The sequence below is a fragment of the Fukomys damarensis genome, unplaced genomic scaffold, assembly GCF_012274545.1.
Source record: "Fukomys damarensis isolate Sample0158 unplaced genomic scaffold, DMR_v1.0_HiC HiC_scaffold_23, whole genome shotgun sequence".
NCBI classification, from domain to species: Eukaryota; Metazoa; Chordata; class Mammalia; order Rodentia; family Bathyergidae; genus Fukomys; species Fukomys damarensis.
In genome coordinates, this window is record NW_022900935.1 from 39,174,607 (window position 1) to 39,200,456 (window position 25,850).

General features: G+C 42.7%; 1 protein-coding gene across 6 annotated transcripts; it reads right to left on the reverse strand.

The window, feature by feature from the left end:
- Tardbp (TAR DNA binding protein) lies at positions 1-25,579 on the reverse strand. Of its 6 annotated transcripts, none has more exons than XM_019208032.2 (7): positions 25,250-25,358; positions 23,659-23,903; positions 13,998-14,161; positions 13,251-13,391; positions 11,889-12,059; positions 11,286-11,403; positions 1-172 (listed from the first exon to the last, which is right to left on the reverse strand). In XM_019208032.2, exons 2-7 carry the CDS (start codon positions 23,894-23,896, stop codon positions 12-14), a joined length of 993 nt encoding a protein of 330 aa, XP_019063577.1. In that variant the 5' UTR covers positions 23,897-23,903; positions 25,250-25,358; the 3' UTR covers positions 1-11. The 6 variants fall into 6 exon arrangements, with proteins under 6 accessions (XP_019063577.1, XP_019063576.1, XP_010626414.1 ...); XM_019208031.2 differs by having other exon boundaries at positions 11,277-11,403; XM_010628112.3 differs by lacking the exon at positions 1-172 and adding an exon at positions 25,373-25,579 and having other exon boundaries at positions 8,971-11,403; positions 25,250-25,260.
- Between the last annotated feature and the right edge of the window lie 271 nt (positions 25,580-25,850).

The window sequence follows — 25,850 nt, forward strand, 5'->3', positions numbered from 1 at the left end:
TGTCCTGCTCTTTACATTTTGAAAGCATGTTTTTTGGCGCTGGATGGAGCCCAGAGCCTCGTGCACACCAGGCATGCGCAGCTCCACCCCCTGGCCTGCGAGGGGGCCCCACCCTTCGGAAAGCTGGTGATTAAAATGGGCAACTTTTCTGTCTGTTCACATGTTCCAGCAGCTGAAACAACAGAAAGACAAGTTCAAGTTCGCCACTCTCAATTCTGTGAGCTTGGAGAACACCTTGTATTAAATTAAGGTGTCCTCCCCCCACGTTAACTGATGACCTGCCCCTGAAACAACTCCTGGGCCCACAAAAAATGAGTTGGCCCTGGGAAAGAGTAGATTCTGCAAAGTTATAAATAGTGATCACTGTTGAGGGAGAGGGAGGGTAATTTTAAAAAATGCTTAGTGTGTTGCTTTCAGGGCACAGGTAAGAGATTAACACGTCCTTTTTATGTTCTTCAAAATTGTCACCGAATCCCAGTGGTGAAAAGTAATAACGTTGAAACGACAGCTAGCTATGCAGTCCGAAGTCCTGTGGAGGGTCAAACCAGGGAAACAATTTCCCACCTTGCACACTTCTTGGCCAGGTACTTTTCCTACCTCCTTGGATTGCAAATCTGTTCAGATTCTCACTTTTTAAAAATCTTGATACCTCTTAAAGCATAAACCTTCCACCAGCACCATCCTCTTTCATTTTTTAATGTTTGATTTTAGAAAAAAATAACACTATTTCAGGAAGTCAACAAAGTTTCCCTCTAGCAGGGTGTGGTGGCGCATGCTTATAATCACAGCACTCTGGGAGGCTGAGGCAAGAGGATCACACATTCAAACCCAGCCCAGGCAAGTTAGTGACTTAGCAAGACCCTGTCTCAAAACTTAAAAATTAAAACACAGGGCTAGAGGTGTAGCATAGTGTGAAGGTCTCAGGATCAATCTCCAGTACCACCACCACCACCAATGGAAAGAAAGCTTGCCTGTAGGTCACAGTTGGTGAACCATGTGCTGCAAAAGGCTCACGAAGTATCCCTAGTGGCTTTCCTCTAGCTCACAGACACAGGCCAGAAACACGGGTGCTCCATGCATGATTGGACCAGTCTTGTCCAAACTTTGGCGTTACATAAAGAACTGGTGGAATGTAGGCAGGAACTTAAGAGACGGCTGAGGCCTGCGTCCAGGGGCAGCGTGAAGCAGCGGGAACAGGCGGAAGAGGAAGAAGCACTGTGGGAGCCCAGTTCTGAGAAGGACTCGGTGTAAATGAGTTGTTTTCTCATTTCCTATTTAGGCTTCTCGGCCCCTGAAATCCTTTGTGGCAGTCTGTCAGAAAGATGGTTCCTGGGACCGACCAGTGCCAGAGTGCAGCGGTAGGGCCACACGGTGACAACTCCCTAACTGCTGCCCTCACTGCTTGTCCTTCCTGGCCCCTCCTCTGCTCCTGCCCCCAAAATTCCGTATTTCAGAGCTTGAAGTCCCAACCTGCTTCGCTTCCTCCGCATCCCAGTGTACTCAGGGTCAAAATGGAGCCATGCTACTTAGGAAAGTAGAAGTGTGCTCTGGAAATACTTTTTCCAAATATAACAGTAATACTTATAAAAGATGAAAAACAGGGCTGGGTGTGGCGGTGCATGCCTGTAATCCCAGCATTCAGGAGGCTGAGGCAGGAGGATAGGCTTGGGCTTTAGGCCAGACTCAACTACAAAATGTGACTGTCTTTTTTTTTAAAAAAAAGGTAGCAAACAGAAAGACATTTTAATTAACACCCATCTGCCACCAGAGGAGTGGTCACTGTCGCTACTCTGGTGTCTCCTCCAGTGAGAGGCTCACTATGCTTACAATTTGGGATGGGGTGGTTTGGTGCCCTGTGGGCACCACACACAGGTACACAACTGCACGAAATGGGTGTGCGTGTACACCACCACTTTGTAAACTAAGAGCTGTGTACATTCTCAGAGCCATGAGCCTGTATGACTGACTGCACTGCAGGAGGATCACAAGTGGGAGGCCAACTTGGGCAACTGGGCTAACGCGTGTCTCAAAACTTCAGAGAAAAAATTTTAAAAACACGGCTGAGGTGTAGCCAGTGGGAGAGCATCCCCGGGCTCCATCTCTAGTACAAGCAAAACCGACTGAGCATGCTTTGCTTCTCCCCTCGTCGGTCACCTCTCCACGTCACGCAGGTGGCGAGGACACCCCTCCTCCCCCACAGCCATGCAACAGGGCCCATCACGGCGCGTGCTCATTTGACTTCCTCCAAGCTGTGGCTCAGCCCTATTACCTACCCGCCTGCACCAAACATCTCTGATCATGTTTCTGCATGACACTAAAAGGCCTGCTTGAGGACGCAGCTCAGGGCTCCTTGGGTTCAATCTCCAGTCCAGAAGAGCAAAACAGTACAGTAAGCCCCTGACTCAGGAATGAGCTAGCTATGTTTTAAGAGAATGTTCCTAAATCAGATTCCTTCACAACGGCAACACAGCCTTACCCACCCGTAACACAAACACACAATGCCACACTGCTCTTCCCCGAGCACAGTGCCACTGCACAGGAGGCACACAGCGGTGAGTGTCCGGCAGACACAGGAGCTACCCTCAAAAATTGTCTGTACCTCTGGGAAAGTTCAAACGTTCGCACGTCAGGGACTTACCGTAGCGCTGAATCAGGGATGGCAGGACCCAGATTCTGCTGCTTTCTGTTGCGCACCTGTGACAAAACCCCCTCCTGCATTTTCTCACACAAGCAGTGCACCGCACCTTTGGGGAGAAGGCAGGCAGGGAGGAGAGCTGGGCACACAGCACGGCGGCATGGCATTGGTGAAGCCACCTAATTGAAAAGCAACACTTGGTCACCTGTATTGAAAAATTACTGCAAGATTGAAATCATGGCCTCTTTCCTGCCAGGCACTGGTTATTTCACACCACTGATGTTCTAAGAGCTGTGAATTCTAGTCCAGCTCCAGGGGTGGAGTGGAGGATGAAATCAACATCTCTCAAGCCATTTTACTTCCTCCCTCAGGTTTTCTAAAAGGTCCAATTTATAGAAATGACCGTAAGGACAGAGTCCTTCAGTCTGTCTCTGCTTTCTTCTCTGTGGCAGTTCTGCGGCAGTCCAGTTTTTATGGCAGCAAAAATACTCCGCAGTATGAGGGTGGGAGTTGATCTCAGGGTCTTCACACTGAGCTACACCTTCAGTTTTAAGACTGGGTCCAAGTCACCCAGGTTGGGCTTGAATTTGTGATCCTTCTGCCTCAGCCTCCCAGATGCTAGAATTACAGGCGTGCATACCTTTCAAATTCCACCCCTTTGCCAGGGATGTGGCTCAGTGGCACAGAGCCTGCCTCATAAGTGCAAGGTCCCAAGTTTGACCCCCCCCAAAACACAATCTGTCCCCTTCCTTTGGGAAAGTATCCTGTTCTTGCCCCCAGACAGAAACTCCCCCCACCCCAGCCCAGCCATCTGTGGAATGTGGATGAGCAAGGCCAACACTTTAACCACACTAAAGCCAATTCCTGTGTCTGGAGGTGAAATAAATGGTCCACAGCACACAGGAACTGGAATGTGGCCGCCCGATGGCAGCACAGGGCCCAGCCACCCTTCTAGTGCTGTTCACGGGTCTCCAGACTCACTCTGCAAGGCAGGGCATGGAATCGAGGGTGAGATGCCAGGCCAGGGCTCTACCAGAGCAACACCGTGTCAGATCTGAAGGGCAAAGGACCCCCCACTTCCTTTCCAGTTGTCGACTGTGGCCCTCCTGACGATTTACCCAACGGCTTTGTGGACTACGTCACAGGCCTGGACACCACCACCTACAAAGCCGGGATTCAGTACAGCTGCAGAGATACCTTCTACACCATGAACAGCAATGACGGTGAGCAAATGTTTTACAAGTTGGAGATCAGTGGTATTTGGAACTCGAGCCTTTGTGGCCCGAAAACAAACTAACATTTTTGACTAAGGGAGACAAAGGATTAAAAGGCACTTCTCTCATCCACTAAGTGAACTATTACAGCTAAAGTGACTTTAATGTCAATTTGTGAGAATTGAAAACAGATCTTATCTAGTAAATGACTACCACAAACACACAATATATTCCAAATGGTTTAATTTAACAAGTCAAAACCTTATCATTAAGCACTTGAGATTTTGATACATATTCAAGTTACACATCTAAAAGGTTTCCACTTTGCAAGCAAACATGGTAATGCAGACTTCCTATTTATGAAATCATGTAAAACGGTATCACGCACCCCTACCTCCCACCCATGCTCCAGAATCAACATTTTTCAAGGGGGATTTGAGCAAATGACAACCACTCATGCATGCAGTTAAATAGTTTTGCTTTTCCAATGATTTGCAGGTAAATATGTATGTGAGGCTGATGGATTCTGGACGAGCTCCAAAGGAGAAAAATCGCTCCCTGTCTGCGAGCCTGGTAAGGGGCACATTTACACAGAGATGGGCACTGACAGAGCAGCATGGGGCGGGAGACAATGGGCAGAGCTTCAGCTGTGGCAGGCAGAAACCTAACGTGCACTTGGCTCTTCGGCAAGTTATTATTCCCAAGTATTACGTTCTCATTACCCTTTCCATACGGAGAGGCTGTTAGGTGCTGGCTGCGTTAGTCATTTGATTATTTTTGAACTTGTAACTAGGCAAGCATAAAAAATTAAATGATTTTTAAAATTATCTCAAACCATTTATACATTTATAAACATGAATTCCTCTGTTGAGTTACTTTTCTTCTCTGTAAAAATGCTATTAAAACCCAAAGCTAATAACTTCATTATTTCTCTAAGCAATTGTTTTCAATGACATCTAGGTTTTTAAACATTAATGCAATATGCCTTTTAATAGTACTTAAAATTTTATTTCTAGCCGAATTGGCTCCAAAAATAAGTTGAGAATGATTTTTTAAAAAAATCTAAAAGGTAATAATATAGTCATTACCTCTGTGTTATTTGGCTTAGTTTTTTTAAACCTACACTTGGCTGACACAATGTTTGTAAGTCTTAATGCAAATATATGGCCACAACAGGAAACATATGCTCTATTAATGAGTGTAATTTGTTTGCAATAAGGACACAGTGAAAATTTAGTGTTAGTAACCAAAACTAGACCAAAAAATACTAATTCCCTGACCTGAAGGGTCCTGGCTATAACAGCAACATCCTAATTTCTAGATACATATGATCAAAGGTGACAATGATTTTACAAATCCTCAGGGTGGCCTCAGTTGCTACTTTCCCCAACTTACATGGAAATAACCCATCTTATAAAGGAAAAGCAGCTGAGGTAGGTGCTACCCCCTTCTGGCTTCATAGGCACATCACCCGGTGTGAGAGCTCGGGTGCACATTAGAATAACGCCCTCCAAGCTTAGAACTCAAAAATTTTTAGCAGAACAAAATAACTTTTGAAAACTAACTTTCAATTTTTTTTTTTAATTTTCTTGGTACCGGGGATTGAACTTGGGATCTTATACTTGCAAGGTAGGTAGTTGACACCACTGAGCTAAATCCCCGGCCCTGAAAGTTAACTTTCACTCATTTTCTGAGGAGCTAAGAAATACCAAAAGAATTTATGAGGTCTGTGAGTGGTGCTGTTTTAAAACTGCCATACTCCCTTATGCAGGGGGGATCCAATTCAAGGGATGTAATTTTTGGTCGACTAAATATCCACACTGCCAAAGACAGATACATGTGAGAAAACCCCCACTGAGCTACACTCATTTTCTTTTCCCAGTCTGTGGACTGTCAACACGTACTACAAGTGGTCGTATATATGGAGGGCAAAATGCAAAACTCGGCGATTTTCCGTGGCAAGTCCTGTTACTAGGTCAAATTACAGCAGCAGGTGCACTTTTATATGACAACTGGATCCTAACAGCTGCTCACGCTGTCTACGGGCAAAAAGACCATGCACCCTCCCTGGACATCCGAATGGGCACCCTGCAGAGACTTTCGCCTCATTACACACAGGCCTGGGCCGAGGCTGTTTTTATCCATGAAGGTTACACTCACAACGCTGGTTTCGACAATGACATAGCACTGATTAAATTGAAGAACAAAGTTGTAATCAATAGTGACATCATGCCAATTTGTCTGCCAAGTAAAGAAGCTGAATCCTTGATGAGGACAAACGACATTGGAACTGCATCCGGGTGGGGATTAACCCAAAGGGGTTTTCTTGCTAGAAATCTAATGTTTGTGGACCTACCCATTGTGGACCATCAAAAATGTACGGCAGCATATGAAAAGCAGCACTATCCAGGGGGGAGGGTCACAGCTAACATGCTTTGTGCTGGTTTAGAAGCTGGGGGCAAGGACAGCTGTCGAGGTGACAGTGGAGGAGCATTAGTGTTTCTAGACAATGAGACGCAGAGATGGTTTGTGGGAGGGATCGTGTCCTGGGGCTCCATTAAATGTGGGGCAGCAGACCAGTATGGGGTATACACCAAAGTCATTAACTATATTCCCTGGATCGAGAACATAATTAATAATTTTTAATTTGAACCTTCAATCAGAAAATGATGCCTGATTTTTAGAAGTCCCTGCAAAAGACTAATGGCGGTGCAACCCAAGTATGGACATGGCAACTGTCACTCCACCCCAGCCCCCAAATCCCACTCCAGGTGAGACTGTTCTAGGCTCCAGACTACTTGCTGCTATAAAACCACCCTTACTTATTTAGGGGTCACAAATTACAGCAATACTCAAGTTTTGCCAACCCAATATAAACTCAACAAGCTGCACTTAATTACTCACAAATCCCAACACCCCTTCACAATAATTGTTTGTATTTCTGCACATTACACGCCCACTCTTCTTTTTTGCTCCTTACTGATCTCTAAGAGTGCTTTACATATTTTAGCAGTACTGAGTTCAGGAATAACTTTGAAAATTCATTCTGAGGTGAACAGATTTCCGTATTAAAAACCAACAGTGCTGCGGATTTAGCTCAGTGGTACCGCTACCTACCTCACAAGTACAAGGTCCCAAGTTTGATCCCCAATCCAAAAGAAAAAGAAAGCCACAGTACCTGGGCAAACTGGCTGGCATACACCTGTAATCTTAGCACTAAGGGAAGATGAGGCAAGAGGATTCCAAGTTTGATTTCTATCTGGGCAACTTAGCAAGCCCAAAGATGTACCTCAGTGGTAGCAAGCTCCTGGGTACAATCCCTAGTACTGCTAATAAAAATAAAGCAAGCTATTTTTTTATTTGTCAAAATGGCAGACAAAAGAAACATGAACATTGTCAAAGACAATATAAACTTACTGAAGGACAATTTTGCAACACATTTAAAAAACCTTAGAAAGCACCCATAATCTAGTAATTCCCATGCTAAGACTTTAACTCAGCTGTAAAGATGTTCCTGGCAATTGGAAATGGCCTAAAAATAATGTTGTTTCAGACTGAATGGAATGTGGTATTTCCACAAGATAAAATACACTAAAACAAGTGGTGATATCAGAAACAATCTGGTGCCAGGAATTTAGTTCAGTGGTTCTGCTGCCTGCTTTGCAAGCGTAAGGTCCTGAGTTCGATCCCTGGTACAAAAAAGAAGAGAAAAGAAACAATCTCGAAGTTTCTTTTCTTCTCAATAAGCATGAAGTACTTAGGCAAAGGTAAGCCAACCACGAGACCACAGATCACCACAGCCAAGTGAAGCACAGACCTCTAACACAGCTCAGCGACACCCTCCTAGCGTGCAACTGTGAGGACTGTTCTAACAACTACACACACGCGTCAACGACTCAATATTTAACTGTCTACTTTCTCTTAAGGATGAAATGATTTTACCCTTAAAAATCTCATTTGATTTTAGTTGGTTATTCATCCCTAAAAATTTTAACATTAAACACTTAATAATTATAAAAATTCAATATAAGTTTTGGTCTAATTTCTCGTGTGCATATAAAGTACAACTTCCCGAGATTCACTTTTTAAAGGCAACTTTGTCACATATCAAAAAGAAATTGTGGCCAGGGATTTAGCTCAGTGGTTCCAGCGCCTGCCTCAAAAAGAAATTGTGTTTTTCCAGTAAGACTCCAGACACTAAACCATGGTAGTAACATAACTTTTTATTCAACTGTGGTTCAAAAAAAATTTTTTTAGAATGAATGCATTTAGATGACCAAATACTTTTTAAAAAACAAATCTTTGCCAAATAGTTTAAATACTTCTAAACTTCAAGATTTTTTACGGGTAGAATAACTAGCTGTGGCTATGTAGTACACCACATGTTAATCAAAGGCATCTCCACATTGAAAGCCTTATGTGACCAGTAACTACTTTCAACAAGTGTAAATAAGGGATTAAAACCATGCCATTGACAAATTAACTTACCCCTGGGCTCCTTGATGGCTTGTCAGTTTAGTCTTTGGAGGTCCCCGAATACCATTTTAAGTGTTACCATGTTACTGCTGCTGAGTAACAGTGCAAATGCTAAAATGCAAAATTCAGATGGTACAGGGTTTGGAAATCATGCAGATTTAGATGCAGGAAAAAAATATTAAAACAACTCAAGATCCTTTTACAGAGGAAACTGAATAGCAAAACAATGTGGCAATCACAGGTCAAAAGAACGACTTCATTCATAAATGTTTAAAACACGCAACTTGCAAAATGACAAACCTATTTATCATAATCTAAGTAGGTAAGGGCATCAGATAAACACCCAACACAAAAACTGTCACATTCTTCCAATTAGAAAACAACCCCTCAATTCTCACGGCAGTTACGTATATATAATACAACAGAGAATCAATGTATTGCTTTTACATCTTAACAGTGCATCGTGAGTATCTAATCTGAGTTCCGTAAGCGAGTGGATTCAACATTGCTGTACTCCCCACCTTTGGAGGGCACAGCCCACTTACTTAACACTTCTAGACAGACAACCCACCCTTCTAGTCTTAAAGCTATCAAGCTTCTTAATGGATTTCAGGCACAAGGTTATTTGTGGTTTCTTCTACTTTATCCCTACTGCAATTAATTCCACTTTTCAGATCCCAAGCAGAAAGGTACTTATAGTCCTTTCTTTTCCACTGTTATGCTTTGCTACAAAGCATTTGAAAATGATCAATTGTTTTGCCCACTCTTTCAAATGAGAATATTTTTAGAAGGCATGATTTCCCAATGGAGATTTACACAGGCCATATAAATAGAACATCACCCAAATGCACAGAGGCACTAAGAAAAAATTGGAGGGTACTGCTTACCATTTTACGTGGTCACCCAGACTTATTAAAAACTAGATTTAAAAAAACAAAAGAAAAAAAACAAAACAAAACACTTTTCACTTTGGACAATGCAAGAACAAATAGCAATTAAGTCTGGGTATCAGGTGTCAATGCATGACAGGTGATGAATCCATTTGACTTGAGACAACGTTTCAAGTAAGTTTATTTGAAGCAAAATAAACTACTGCCAAGAAACTTTATGAAAGTTCCATCTCAAAAGGGTCAAAAAAGGGGAATTAACTGCTATGAATTCTTTGCATTCAGGGCTGCAAAACAAAGACACATATTATTTAAATCAGTTTTATTTAAGAATTTCCAACATTGACAACTCTTATAAAAAGCATCCAAGCACAGGACACAGAACTGCAGCAAACAGCATTCTTATGGGTAGCTAACAGACATGAGAACTTCCACCCTTCTTTGAGACACCTGAGCTCACTGGTGAACTCTGCTTCCAAGTACTCCTGCAAAGCACATCACAAGCTCAGTCCATGTTCTCAACCCATCAGCTTCAGTTCACGTTACCACACTTACATATCAGTAACAGAGGAGAACACACACCATACAGCATTCACAGCAGTTGACAAAGGGGGAGGGGAAGTACAAGTATCATTTCACTTAACACATTCAACTAACGTGGGTTATCTAAGAACAAAACTCACTTAAAGTCTTCCAACAGATGTGGATGTCCCTTGAATGCAAAAAACATTCGTACATTATTTGCTATCATTGCTCTCTGCACACTCTCACCAAAGCCACAGGATTGAGAGACACATCTTGCCAAGTTAAAAAATATCCATTATGCACCACCAAGTCTCTGCACGCGCTCTCCTTTTCTCGCTCATACTAGCCTTTCATGCCTCGGCACCACCATCAATCCCACACAAGGTTTCAAAAGTTCAAACAGCCTTCTGGTTCCATATCACAGCCTTGCGTTCACAGCGTTGATACGACTCCATGAAATAAAGAGTAGCGGATAAAAATGGGACACCCACCGTCAAAGACGCAGCCTGTGCAGCGTGATGACGAATTCTTGAATGAGAAAGCATGTAGACAGAAGTAATCCTATGGCGGGCTATTTACAGCACTACTTTCAATGAAGTGCTTCTTCCATAAACATTTGAAATGAGATGAACTGCAGAGATTAAATGAAGGCTTCATATTGTACTTTTGTATATGAAGGGAGACAAGTGTTAAAAACAAAACCAAAAGAACCAAACACGGTGACACCATGATCTCCCAAAAGGAGAAAATCTATATGGTGGGGTTCAAATTAAAAAAGGAGAAAAGAATGTAGTTCTAATCAATGGCTTTCACTTTGAACATGCAAAGAATTCACTGAAGTCCAGGGATAAATATTACAAGAGAAACCTTTTGATATCAATTGTAGTGTGTTGGTTTACCAATCAGGCAAACAGCAGTTCACTTTCAGCCACTCAATTTCAACCCTTTATGTAACAAAACTTATAAAATTCCTTTAGCTCTTCTTTTTCTAAAGAAAAATGTCAAAAATACTGCTGAATATACTCCACACCGAACAAACCAATTTTGAAAATTCTTAGTACATATGTTACAATATACTTACCATGAGTTTAGAAAAATTCCCACCATTCTGTATCAAGCAACCGTAACCCACTGTCTACATTCCCCAGCCAGAAGACTTAGAATCCATGCTTGAGCCAAAGCCTCCATTAAAACCACTGCCTGACCCTGCATTCGATGCTGATCCCCAACCAATTGCGGCACCAGAATTAGAACCACTGTACGAGTTATTTCCAGAACCAAAAGCCTGATTTGGCTCTCTCTGCATGTTGCCCTGGCTTTGGTTATTACCCGATGGGCCCGACTGGTTCTGCTGACTGGCAAGCATGCCCATCATACCCCAGCTGCTCTGCAGTGCAGCCTGGGCTGCAGCCATCATTGCTGGATTAATGCTAAAAGCACCAAAATTCATCCCCCCACTCATGTTACTGCCCTGATTGTTTCCCAAACCAGCCCCACCCCCTCTACTGTTTCCAAACCCACCCTGATTCCCAAAGCCACCTGGATTACCACCAAATCTTCCACTTCTTTCTAACTGTCTATTGCTATTGTGCTTAGGTTCAGCATTGGATATATGCACGCTGATTCCTTTAATGATCAAGTCCTCTCCACAAAGAGACTGGGCAACCTGTAAGAAATAAGGAGTGTAAACAAAAGATCAAACCACTGACTGATGACAACAAAAATAGCAACAAAACCTAGATCTTAAGCATAATTTGGAGGAAAAAATAAAGCAATGAATGCTCATTTCATTTAAACTTCTGGCACAACCTTTAGCTTTAGCAACTTTTTTTTTTTTTTTGGTACCAGGGATTGAACTCGTGTCTTTGCGCTTGCAAGGCAGGCCACCGAACCACTGAGCTAAATCCCCGGCCCTAGCTTTAGCAACTTTAACAGTAACATTTCTGTTCCTTTTCCAAAGATGCATAACACTCCCAAAGGCCCCATACTGAAGAATCTGTATAAAGGCACTCCACAAATATCAGCCCACACACCCTGCTCCTTTTAAGATCAGAAAGCTTAGCCAAAATGACAAGGCTTCAAAAGCTGGATGGGAAAAACTCAAGAGAAATTACCTAATTAGCTGAGACAAATTATCAAGAAGAAAAATACCTGATCATCTGCAAAGGTAACAAAGGCAAAAGCCCTGAATGGATTGGGAATGAAGACATCTACCACTTCTCCGTACTGAGAGAAGAACTGCCGCAACTCATCAGCGGTCATGTCCTCGGTACAACGCCCAACAAACACCTTTCTGCTCCTCAAAGGCTCATCTGGGCTTTGCTGATCAAGTCAAAAGGAAGGAAAAACATCAGAAATACCTTATGAACAACACAAAGAGCATTATGGGAGGGACAGCACATAATCTCTGCCTTGTATAGCAGGTAAACCAATAAAAATAAGCATACTCTTTCTTAGCTCCTTTTTATCTGTACTTCTTTATCTTGTAAGCCTTCAACAAAGAAGTTTTAAATTACAGAAGCAAACTAGGAAATCTGGGCATGGTGGCACACACCTGTAATCCCAGCTATTCAGAAGGCTCAGGCAAGAAGATCCCAAGATTGAGGCCAGCACAGGAAACTGAGATGTTATTTATTTTTTTGGTACTGGGGATCAAACTCAGGACCTTGTGTTTGCCACGCATGCACAGTACCACCAAGCTAAATCCCCCCGCCCCTGAGATGTTATCTTGTATGGGGGCGCTGATGTGCATATCCTCTTCAAAGGAGTCAAAGACTGAGAAATACCCCAGAGTCAAGCATGATGAGGCTTCAACTAAGCAAGTCTTATTTGCTTGCCTGGAACAAGTTAGACAGACCTTTATAACAGGTTTATAGAATGGGGGGGGGGTGGAGACTACTGGAGATTAAACCAGGGCCTGCCCACTAGTAGCTTAACTCCTACCTCTCTTTAAATTTAAAAAAAAATTTTATTTTTACATTTTGAGACAGATTCTTGCTAAGTAAGTCACTAAGTAGCCCAGGCTGGGCTCAAACTTGTAACCTTCCTCCACCTCCTGGAGTGCTGGGATTATAGGTAGGTGCCACTATGCCCGGCTACAATTAATGTATTCTGATTATCTTTGTGTTCTAACATATAGCTATGTAAGAAACTGCTGACAGAAATAAAAGATGAAGAAAATGAATAGTCTGAGCCAGGGGCTGGGGTAAACTCAGTAGTACAGCACTTGGACAGAATGCGCAAGACCTTGGCTTCAATCACAAGCACTGCAAGAAACAAAACACCAGAGTTTTAGTTTGGAAGAGTAATAAACTAATATTTCAAATCAACATAAAATATTCAGCATGCTAAGGTCCTAAGACGTCAATAAATCAAAGATTTCACAAGTACACCATGCAACTATCTTTTCCAAGTATTTAATGTTTTCCAAGTATTTAAATATTTTATTTTAATACCTTCCACGAAGTTTGTCAGCAAAATTTCCAACGTATAGAAGAACAAAGAGCAAAGTACCTTAGAATTAGGAAGTTTACAGTCACACCATCGTCCATCTATCATATGTCGCTGTGACATTACTTTGACCTGGGTTTCATATTCCGTAAAACGAACAAAGCCAAATCCTTTTGAATGACCGGTTTTAATATCTTTCTTGACCTGGAAAAGACAACTGAAATTATTGTAACACTACATGTACCACCAAATCAGTTTCCCGACAAACTTGGAAAGGTTTCAACTATACGCATAAACTAATTAGAACCTCAGCACTGAAGGAAAAACAGGAGGATCCGGATGTGTTAATCCCAGCACTCTGGAAGCCAGAGGCAGGAGGACTGAGTTCCAGGCCAGCCTGAGCAGTAGTGAGACCCTAACTCAAAAATAAAAACAAAAACAGGTGGAAATTCAGGCCGAGTTAACAGCAGAGTGACACATTTATATATAAAGATAATGCCACCTTTTTCTCTTAAGCCTTCACTCAACATTTACTATCTCCGTAATGCACACAAAAAGTCAAACTTATTTTTCAGCATTCCCTCCATATACTGTGTAACAGGGCCGGGGATTTAGCTCAGTGGTTCCAGCACCTGCCTCGCAAGTGCAAGGACCCAAGTTCGATCCCAGATACCCAAATAAATAAATACATACAGTGTAACAAATATTGAAACTCTTGTCTATTAGACAGAACAGGGTCAAGGAAGTAACAGGAATGCTAGGTGCTTATTCATGGGCAAAGAAAAACCACTAAATGAAATAAATTTTTACCTGCACCATAAGAACTTCTCCAAAGGTACTAAAATATTCTTTTAGATCCTGCTCAGTTGTTTTCCATGGAAGACCCAACACTATTAAATCCGATGTTTTCTGGACTGCTCTTTTCACTTTAACTGCTGAAGAAGCATCTGTCTCGTCCATTTTCCTTTTGTTATCTAAATAAAATGAGGAGTCCTTTAGAAATGTTCATCACTTCTTTAAAAACATACTATTTCCTACATTTAGAAATGACAAGCAAAAGACTTGTAAGAATAGTAAGATACTAAAGTTAGCAGGCTGAGGATTTAGCTCAGTGATGCTGACCCCTGTCTCACAAGCACAAAGTCCCAAGTACCAAAAAAAAAGAAAAAAAGCAAGGAGTGACAATAGCTCTCAAGAACAGTAAGCACCTGAGGTGTCTTCTGGTACAAAATGGGTGGGATTCCCAACTCTGTCTCTGTAACCTCTCAGATTAGTCAATATTGTGATCTCCTTCTCAAAAGGTTATTCAGCAGGGCATGGTGACACACACTTGTAATCTGTTACTCAGGAGGCTGAAGCTGGTGGACTGCTAAGTTTGACACCAAACTGAGTAACTTAATGAGACCCTGTCTCAAAAAAATTAAAAGGACTGGGGATATAACTCGGTGGTAGAGTGCCCTGGGTTGACCTTCAGTTACCCCCATCCCACAAAAATGACTTCAGTTTAGCATGGTGGCTATGAAACAGACTTGCTTAATTATTGGAATGTCTCATGTAATTTAAAGGCTACGTATAAAAATTTTAATTTGTGGCACATGGCTTAAAGGGTGATTTTAATTTTTCTCTTTTCCAAATTTTCAGTAATAAAAATTTAATTTTGTAAGAACACTTTCCTAGTGTACATAATGCTCTAGGTTCCATATTCAGCACCATTAAGGAAAAAAAATTCTGATAATTGGGATATGTTGATCTACATGATTGTAGCGGCGCAGAGGATGAGAGATTACTCGGAGTCAAAGTCCAGTTTAAACTCCAAGAGGCCCAGAGGGGTTGTCTCCCCCAGGCTCCTCGGCAAGAGAAAGCCTCAGGGAACAGCCCTGAGCTGAGAAACCCCTGGTCTTTTATTCTTAACTCAAGGTGTAAAGGAAAAACATCTATGCAGGAATTCACGGTAGGGCACAAGAAAGGAACAGGGTGGTCTGCTACATAGGACGCATTTCAACCTAATCTAAGTAAGCCATTGGGGATGGAAAGAACAGTGGCTGAAGCAAACACATCTAAGCATAACTTATTTCAGATCCTGCTTGGCTGTTGCCCTGCAAGGCAGCTTTAATCTTTAACCATGCACTTCAGGAACCCTGTGCTGTTGCTCCAGGGAGTCCCTTCATCTTTGCAATCATTTCAATCACTCCTCCAGCCAGAATGTCTCCATAATCCCCCTTTGGTTTTACAGTCCAGAATGAGCAGAGGGTAGAGAGTACAGGGTAGAGGGGAACTGGGCTTGGTGTAGGAAGGGCATCGCAGCTTCTGCACAGAGGGTGCACTGGAACAGCTTACACAGCACTCTCAGGACTGCAAGAAAGAGCAGAAAAAAAGAGTATTACAATAGCTACAAGAATCCAAATGCATTGGATTGATCGTTTATGCCTGTAATCTCAGCACCCAGGAGGCTGAGGCAGGAAGACTGCCATGAGTTTGAAGCCAGCCTGGTTTATACAGTGAGTTTAAGGCCAGCCTGAACTACATAGTGAGACTCTAAAATTAACCAAAAGAATCTAAATGTAAACGCTGATACCAAAGAGCTAGTTTCTGTAGTAATTTCTCCATCTAGATTTGTTTGAAAACCATCTTTAAGGCACTGGACCTTCTCCCAAGATTCAGAATTACTCAAAGGAATAGGAGTAACAAATGATACGTGGTATCACAACTAAGCCAACTAAATGTCTATTGGACACGTTGGTGAGCCAGCCACCCCAACAGCTGCCTCAAGGGCATCAAGTCTTTGTAGAATCTCTTTATCAATGTCAGTCTGAATTAATAATTCTGAGGTAAGTAACATTCTGGAAATAGTTATTCATAGTTTGAGCAGTTTTGATAGAGTGAGTCAAAGTGACTGCTGCAGTAGCAAATATAGTAACTACAATAAAAATGTCCAGAAAGTGTTTGTGTCTGATATGTTCGAGTGTTGAGGTGATTTGTTCAGAAGCAGAATTTCTCACTCTGAAGTGATTCACAGAAGGCCATGCATCGAGTACCATAGCATGAGGAATATTCAGTTGAGAATTATTATTTATAACACACAAGGAGTCAACCAGGTGGCATGGTGGGGGGAAGATATTGTGCTTTAAAGTGTCTGTACCTGTGGTTGGAACAGTTATAGTCAATTATCTTGGGCTCCTGACTGGTCAGAACTAAAATATATGGGCATGAAGTACAGATTAGGATACGATCAGAGACATCATAAGCAATCCATGTGAATTTACTCACATGCTGACAGCTGCCAATTCTGACAATGTGAGGGAAGAAGGGAATGGCTAGGCACTTACGGGGATTTGACAGGAAAAACAGGTGTCTGAGGAGAGGCATAAGGGCCCAGCAAGCCCAGGATATTTCAGGAAGGTGAGCTGCCACCATAATTAAAAGTCAAAGCATAATTCCAGGCAGAATTAAACTCTAAAACCATCAAATTATGAGGTCCTCAATTTTCTAGAGTTAGATTATAAGCAAGATGAATAATGGAGAAATTGACAGACCAACATGAAGTCTAGCCCAAGTCTAGGCCACCTCTTATAGGTACCCACAGGAAAGAACGTGGGAATACTGGGTTTTGGAAGGTGTCTACCAGACAAACTTAAGACTCCAGGAGTACTGATAAAGACATGATGGAAAGACCCCTCTGTGTGGTTGGGCCCAATGAAAACATGATTCATATACCACTGGGGACAAAACAGAACACAGTAAGAGCTATTAGTGACACTAGAGACCAAACTATGAGGGAAGCCTTCAGCCAAAAAGTTATCATTCATGAGGCAGTAAGTAAAGGTCAGCCATTAGGGTATTCGCAATTCCTACCAAAATCCTTTAAAGGACACAGACAGGCCCTGCCAATATAAGAGGTACTGTTAGAAAAGCAGGGAGGCTCAAAGTCTCCCCAGGTGACTGTATCAAAAATAGGAGATGTAAGTATATGTGCCCAATATACCAAGCCACTTACTTTTGGTGTACAGCTAAATAGAAGCAGAATAAAAAGGAATCCTTGTACCTTTGCCAACTTAGAATTATAGGTGACTTGTGCTATCATTGCCAGGAAGAGGTTTTCTGGAGTGAAGGGCATTCCAGTGCCTTGCAATATTTGTTCGGCTCGAGAAGTGAGTTGTTTAATCTCTCTCCAGGAGGTTCCTGATGATTGTGTTGTAGAGGGAAGTATACTTCTCTTTCTCTCCTTTTTGCTCATCGCCAGAGTGCAAGTGCCATCTTCTGCAGCTATGGGATGAGGTTGCTTCTCATCTTGTGCCACATGATATGCAGAAACACCCTTTGCAGGAACCTGGAGAAGGCCTGTGGGTGACAAAACAGATGCAATCCCCTCCCCCAGGTCAGTAGTTCTGTTGGGCCCAGCCACTGTAGTCCCAACAATGGGTGACAGTAAAGGACCAATTGCTTTGGTCTGTCTTTACTGAGTATGAAATATTTTTCTATTGCTGTGGAGTTGTTGGAAGCATGATTTATAAAATTTAAATTAACTTAAAAAATTTAAAGTTTCAATAAGTGAAAAGTAAGGAGTTAATTAGCCTGTCCTACTATTGCTTGACCTGTAGGATGACGAAGTATACCTGACATGTTTAATATGCCAGAGTTGAAAGAAAGTTCGAAGAGTTAGATATAGGCAGGGCCATTATCCGTTTTAATTTTGCCAGGGTTTTCTCATGTCAGAAAAGCAAAAGGGTAAATGGCATTTAACATGTTGACTTTAAAGAAGCATATATACAACCAGAATATGTATCTACAGAAACATGAATATAAAGTAATACCTCAGTTCATGAATGCTTCTGTTCATAAACAATGTGGTTTTCAAGCAAAAGCATTCAACAATATTTTGCTTGCATTTACAAACTTCACATTGGGTGACAAACACAACCGTGGTCATCTTCCCTAAAACTGTAAAATAAATTAAGCTCATGAACAGAGATACCACTGTATTTAAGTTTTCTGAAAGTTTCACAGTGAGTCACTCTATTTGCCAAATTTTGTTGCTTTTCAAACCACAGGGACTGAGATCTATTTGAACAGCGATTTTATGTTTTGGGGGAAGATGAGAATAATTTTCTTGGGCCTGTTTACCTTTAAGATTAAAGGGGCAAATGAGTGCTTTAGCTCTTTGGTGAAAAAATTGGTGTGAAGCAAAAGCCTCCTCCAAAGAGGTGGAAAACCAGCATACCAGCACTAGTGTTGCCCTCCACTAAGGTGTCAAGGAGACTACAGTGAAAGCATATGAGTAACACAAAAGTGTGCAGTATGGTGTCTACACATGTGGAAGGGGATTTTTTTTTTGGTACTGGGGATCGAACTCAGGTCCTTGTGCGTGTGAGGCAGGCAGTGGCATCACTGAGCTAAATCCCCGGTCCTGAGAGAGGATTTCAGAGTTACCATTATGGATAACCTGTAAGGTCCCTACAACATAAATGGAGTCAGCAACAATTTATCAAGAGGATGATCAGGGAAGTACTGTAAAACTGACAGCAGTGGCAAGTTCTGCTCTGTGTGGCGGAATGTTTCCAAGAATTGTGTTCTTTCCATGTAAAAATATCCTTGCTACATTTACCCAAGAGTGTGCCTACAGTATCAAAAGAGAAGAAAGAAGACAGTGAAAGAGGCAGAAGCTGTACACCATGAAGGACTTTACTGTGAGAAAGAGAAAATTCCAAGGCACTGAGAAAGTCTGCCATAGCTTTCAAATTACTGAAGGGCTGCATAAAAACTTGTTTTTAGTGAGACCTGAGGTGATCAGCAGCATCTGTGAGCATGTGACAGCAGTGTCTAACTTATTGTAAGAGAAAGAATTCTTTGTTCAAATTGTGAATAAAAGCTTTTTAGGATGGTGAGGTTGAAAAATCCACTCCAAAATTCTGAAAGATGGAAGAATTGGCCTAACAGTGAGGTAGGACTATGAAGTGTATTGAGAATAAGCAGATGAACAGGTTTAAGTAAGTCTATCCAAGTAAGCCGTTTAATGTGACGCCAAGCCTCAATTTGTGCTAATTCTTGTTTAACTTGGGGTTTTAAGAGTATGTGGAGATGAGAGATCAGGGTCCCCTTTGAGGGTGTCAAACAAATTTTGTAACGTATAAATGGGAATCCCCATGAGGGGCGAAGTCAGTTAACTGCTCTAGGAGTTGTTTTTAAATAATTTAAAGTAGTTTGAAGGAATGCTAAGGGGAAGTTATTGAAGTTGAACAGTTGAGTTACAAGGTATCCAAAGTATTTCAAAGAGACAGTTTTTGGAACCTTTTCAGGGACTACCTGCAAGCCTGCAGCTGGAGTATGAGAAAACAAGAGTAAAACGTTGAGGAAAAACTAGTTGAATCTCGGAGTGCAAGCAAAATATAATCCATGTAATGATAATTAACAGCTTCAGGGAAGGCTGAACAAGAGGAGGGTTTTGGAGTACAACCTATGAAATCCTGACATATACTGGGGCTGTTTACAATGCTTTGGAATAGGACATTCCATTATTTCTGGAGAGGGGCTCCTGAGTTAATACTAGGGAGACACAAGGCAAATTTTCCTGTCTTCCTCATGGAGTAGAATAATAAAAAAGCAATCTTTTAAAATCTATAACTACAAGATGCTAAGTTTGAGGGGTAAGAGTTAGGGATTCCAAGTTGTAGGGCTCCTCTAGGAATTATGTAGGGATTCACTTGGAGGTAACACAACAGCCTCCACTTCCCTGATTTTTTTTGTATGTAAAAAAATCAGTGTTCCAAGGGCTACAGAAGGGCTCAATATGGTCAGCAGCAGGTAGCTATTTTTCACTAATAGATGACTTAGGTTTCTCCCCTGTAGAGGCCACTGCTCCACCCAAAATAGCAGGCCTGGAACTTATTGGAGCTTTAGTGCTTGGGATCATGGCTGTGGCTGTTGAGGTAAATCTGGCTTAGAGGTTCTGATATATACATCCCACTGGGAAATTACATCCTCTCCCTAAAGGGTTACTGGCAAATCAAGAACAAAAGGTTTTAAATTGCATTTTTTTCCCCTCCCAGGTGATGCAAGTTAAAAGGTAATGTGCTTTGGCATGGTGGTTTTGAACTGCCAATCCTCAAAATGGTCATGAAAGAATTTGTTGGCCAGGATTTCGGCCAGTCACTGCTTGGAATGATACTAATTATCAGTTCCAGAATCTCTAAGGCCAGTGAAAGGTTTTTGATTAACCAAAAGAGCAAGGAGAGGATGCTCCAGAAGGTAATTTAGTAGCCTCACTGCTCGGAATGATAGTAATTATCAGCTCCAGAAGGTAATTTAGTAGTCTAGAAGTCTTCAGTACCATCAAATCTCCGCTTTCCTAGCTCTCTCATGAAATCCAGAAGAAAGGGAAAAGAACAAGTTGGGCAAGGTCGGTTCCTCTGAGATATCCTAAACTTCTTTCATAATTTTCATTTGTTCTAAATAACTTGGACACCCTTGCTATAAGAATTAGACCTGTTGTGATCAGACCTGCATGCCTAGATGGCAAAGGCCCCCCAAACATCACCAGCCAAAACTCTGTGACATGTTCGTGAAGGGGTTCTTATGCTTTGGTTCTTAAGCTACCATGCTTGGGTGTGAACACTCCATGACTAGCACCCTGCTTGTATCAGGGTATGGGGAGTTGCACCATTTTTCCTATTTCTCAAGATGGAATTTCCATGTACATCACATTTAGAGCAGCGCTGACTAGCCTAACATTTCCTTTTCTCCACTTTTGTTTCGGCTTTATTATTTTTACAATGCTTTTGAAGGTGACTCTCCTTGGCACAGTTATATTTCTGGGGCTGCAAAGCCATGGCAAAAATTGGGCTTTATGGGATTTTGTTCCTGTTTTGGCAAGCTTTGGTAATTTCCATAGTACTTCAATTTTTTCTCTATGAGGGGCCAAATCCTTTTGACAACCTGCATTGATATTTTCATAGGCTAATTGGAGAACAAGCATATCTATGACTTGAGGGTTAGCAACCTGTCTCACAATAGTATCCTACAAGTGATTTATATAATCTATGTAAGCTTCAGTGGGTTCCTGTCATTTAATAGAAGCAAAAGAACCTTGTGGGGTATTAAATCTGGGATTTTCGCCCATGCCTTAAGGGCTATGTAATTCAAGGAAAGATTTAAGCATTCATTTATGACTGAGTCTGAGGGTCTGGCACAGGCTCCCTTGCCCATAAGCATATCCACTCCAACAAATACACTAATGTTTAAATTATCAAGCCAAGATATGTTTCACGACCTTGTATTCCTGTAACCAAATGCTGAACTGGGCGATACTGAATATTGTCATCAGAATTCTTCGATCCCAGTGGGTCATTTCACAGCCATAACCAGTTGATTCTATAATCCTCTTTATAAAAAAACTTCATAAGCCATTCTCAACAGGAAGATGCTCACGATGACGAACCTTATTCCTTCTGAAAACTGGATGGCTTGTACCTCCTCATCCATGGATCGGTCTTCTTTCAGGCATTTCTCCAGAGAATTCAAAAGCAAAAGGACCTCCATGGGAGGTACAGCTGAAAGAGTGAGGCTTCCAAGTGGGCACAGGAGGCAGTAACAGTTCTCTTTTTTGGAGACTCTTTTGTTTGCATAGATAGAATAGTGAATCTGCAAAGGTGCCATATAGCAAGGTGCCGACCTTCACTGAGCCAAGCCATTATTTTGGTTTGCTACCAACTAGGTCCCAATCCTCTGCATCCAAGCCACCCTCCAATGGGAACCAGGGACACTGTTGGCAAGTGAAAACAATTCAACAAGCTGGTGTCCTGAAACCCTGCATCCAGGTGTTTTCAAAAGGCACTGCAGGTGCTGCTTCAAGTGGCTTTCTTCTTTAGTTTGGCCCAGGATAGCAACACAAGTTGAGATGGCAAAACCAAAAGATAAGAAGAAAAAAAAAAAAAAAGAGAATATGCAGAGACACTACATCTCAGCAACTGGACACTTGCAACCTCTGGGTTGGAAAAAAAAAAAAAAAAAAAAAAACCTACTCTTTGACCTTGCTGTAGACTTGCCAGGCTATTCCGTGGTTATGTCCCCTTACCAGGATGAAGAATTGGACATCCTTGTTCCTTTTCCAGGCTTTGGGAGGTCGGTCTTCTACGCTGTTTCAGAAAAGACTTCACACGGGGTACCACTTGTCACTGTGTGCAACTGTTGTGGCACACAGGATGAGCGATTACTTGGAGTCAAAGTCCAGTTCAAACTTCAGGAAACCCTGAGGGGCTGTCTCCTCCAGGCTCCTCAGCAAGAGAAAGCCTCAGGGAAGCAGCCCTGAGATGAGAAACCCCTGGTCTTTTATTCTTAACTCAAGGTGTAAAGGAAAAACATCTATGCAGGAATTCACGGTAGGGCACAAGAAAGGAACAGGGTGGTCTGCTACATAGGACGCATTTCAACCTAATCTAAGTAAGCCATTGGGGATGGAAAGAACAGTGGCTGAAGCAAACACATCTAAGCATAACTTATTTCAGATCTTGCTTGGCTGTTGCCCTGCAAGGCAGCTTTAATCTTTAACCATGCACTTCAGGAACCCTGTGCTGTTGCTCCAGGGAGTCCTTTCATCTTTGCAATCATTCCAGTTGCTCCACCAGCCAGTCTCCCAATAGGGATATTAATATATAGCCAATTGTTCAAGAAATAGCACACGGAAGTCAGCCACATCAGTGCATATCTACAAACTGAGGAGGGAAGTTGAGGCAGGAGGATCACTTGCAGATTGTCAGCCTAGGCTACATTTTCAGTTCAAGGCCAGCCTGAACTACACAGCACAATCCTGTCTCAAAAACAAAGCAAGCAAAACAAAACAAAAAAAGCCCATCCCAGGCAAATTGGTGATTTAGGGAAACTGTCTCAAAAAACAAACAAAACCTCATGGTCTTTTCTTAGGCTTAGCATGGATAAGAGGCAGCACAAATAAGACCAAAACCTCAAAATTATAATTGGAACTACACTACTAAAGATTATTCTTTTGTGGTGCTGGGGATTGAACCCAGGGCCTCATGAACGCCAGGCAAGTGCTCTACCACTGAGCTACATTCCCAGACCTCTACACTACTTAAGATCTGGGGGACCACAACTGTTCATTTTAAGAGAACATTAGATTAGGTGACTAAGACTGCAAGGACACTGACCAAACCAAAATAGTGGAACACCCTAGAAGAATCTATTTACAAGACTGATAAACACAAAGCATTCTTAGTTAATTCCCTAAACCTAACATTAACTTGGCCAAGTTTGTTGAGGTAATTTATTAAATACATAGATTTTTCTTTAAAAATTCCAACTTCCACCAAATGACCTCCACTAGGTCTTCCAAACCTGTCTAATGGTAAAGTTCAAGGACTTACTTGGGTAGTAGGAGACACTTTGCCTTGAAATGAGGCCACAATCTATGACACAAACCCAACCATACGTAGCTTTACTACAAAATCAAATGATAACAAACCTTTGGGATAGTTGACAACATATACCAGATTTCCCCAGCCAGCATCTGGGGCATGCAGAATTCCTTCAACCAGGCGGACACCTCTCATACATTGGGACACTGGATTCCTGTAGCGCAGCCCACATGCCCCTGGAAATTGGGCTGTAACTGTGGAGAGTAGTACTGTCCCATCATCTTCTGATGGTATTTCAATGGGCTCGTCGTTCTCATCTTCTGTTACCCGAATATATTCAGACATCTTCTATCTAAAAGGGAAAGACAGGGCCAGGGATTTAGCTCAGTGGTGCCGCTGCCTGCCTCACACGAGCAAGGACCCGAGTTCAAACCCTGGTACCCTCCCCCGCCAAAAGCGAAAGAGATTAACAAGCGTGTCAAAGTACTGTCTCCCTATAATTACCTGGTAACTTCAGAGAAAAAATTTAAATGTTTTTTTACTGGCATGTTTGCAATATATAATAATTACAATCACCTTGGGGAAATGATACAGATCATAACCACTTGACTTCCCTTCTCCCATCCTTCTTGCTCTTTTCAGCTAAGATCACAAAAAATTCTTGCCACTTGGATTCTTATACTTGTTTGTTGTCTCTCAATAAAGAAGAGATCGAGGCAAGGATAGCGATTTCGTAATCGTATGGGACGTCTAGTTCATTTATACAGTATGCATTTAGTGAATGCTTATAATACTGTGAAGTGTAACCAAGTTTCCCTTGCCATGCTGGTCACAAAGTTCAAAAAATATAATAAACAAGAAACAACTTAATTCCAACCACAGAAATAATCTTGAGCAACAGGGACAACCTAATCTGGTTGCAGAATGTGCAGGCGGGTCTATCTAGATTTCCTTAAGCAATGGCCAAGTCGTGTCTTGAGAACCAAGCCAAGAGAGGAGCAGGGAATAAACTCAGTTAATGTAAACATTACATGCCATAACACAACTATGATTAACAGTATCAACAGGAATGAAAAATGGAACAGGGGAATTGGAGAAGGGAGAGTGAAGAGGATTTAAAAAACAACAAGCTGTTTTATGTACATATAACCACACCCCAAGACGAGTATAAACTGCAAATACTACAAACATATACTATTAAAACAACTTTTCAAAAAAGAAACAGGGAGTCAAGTGTAAAGAGAGGGAACCTGTTCATTTTGGGTGGTCCCCAAACTTGAGCCGCTAAGACAGCGACGACAGATCGCCCGCGAGGTGTGTGTGTGTGGGGGGGGTACCGCTACTTCCCAGAAGTCAGTGCGCTACAGCCGCGGGAGGAGTTTCCAGCGTGGCCCGGGATGGGGCCGAGGGAACAGCTCTGAGCGAGGGGTCCAGTCCTGAGCGGGAGCGGTCTGATGGGAAAGCGAAGTCCCGAAAGCACAAGCGTTGCCGGGGCCCCAGGCTACCGAAGGCCCCGGCTTTCCGCTTAGGCCGGCCGCTGCCCCGCGCTAAGCCCTAGCGACGCCGCCGTGCGAGCCAGGCCTGACTCCGAGGCACCCTTACCGGGGCGCAGGCCGAAGCCGTTGTTTGCCTTAGGCTATACCCAATGCGAGAACCGACGCACCCAGGGTGTCTCAGTGAGAGGCGTCCACAACTCACCCGCTAGGCTGCTGCTAGGACGCGCGACAGGGGAAATAAAGCAGAGACCAGAGAACAGCCCCGTTACCGCTTCGTTCCGACAAAATGGCGCTAGGGCCGCCTCCTCCTCCTCCCCCCGCCTACCGTCGCCCTCTACCACCGGCTCCCGTCCAGAGGGGGCAGCAGCCGCCCAGAGGAACGAAGTCCTTCTCCTCTGTCTGTGGGTCTCCCTTCTGGGAGTCTGAGCATACAGAGAGAATTTGTAGTCCGCGTAAGACCAGGACATAAGACTTAAAAGCTAAAGATGGGAAAAGTGAGGATGCGTAGGCTTTTAACTCCCCCTACGTAACGTATCAGATAGCTTCGTCCAGCCAACCGCCAGCCCCCGCTCTCGGCGGAGCTCGCGCGCTTTCAAAGTGCGCGAGACTAGGGCAGGCCATGAAGGGCGGGGCGGGGGCGGGGCGGGGGCGGGGCAGGGATCCGGCCCACCCCGACCTCGCTGATTGGAAGGGGGCAGGAGGCCGGGGTCCGTAACTAAAAAGTCCGCTAAGTGCGTCATCTCCCTCCTCTATCCACCTCCACATCTGGAAACAAAACTTTGTTGTAAATAATAGCTGCAATA

Excerpts from the sequence above, each read along its gene's own strand:
- Tardbp (XM_010628113.3), bottom strand. The coding sequence starts at position 23,896 with ATGTCTGAATATATTCGGGTAACAGAAGATGAGAACGACGAGCCCATT. Across the intron at positions 14,162-23,658 it reads TGTTGTCAACTATCCCAAAG|ATAACAAAAGGAAAATGGAC; the intron begins GTTTGTTATCAT and ends CATTTTATTTAG. Across the intron at positions 11,404-11,888 it reads TTACCTTTGCAGATGATCAG|GTTGCCCAGTCTCTTTGTGG; the intron begins GTATTTTTCTTC and ends TATTTCTTACAG.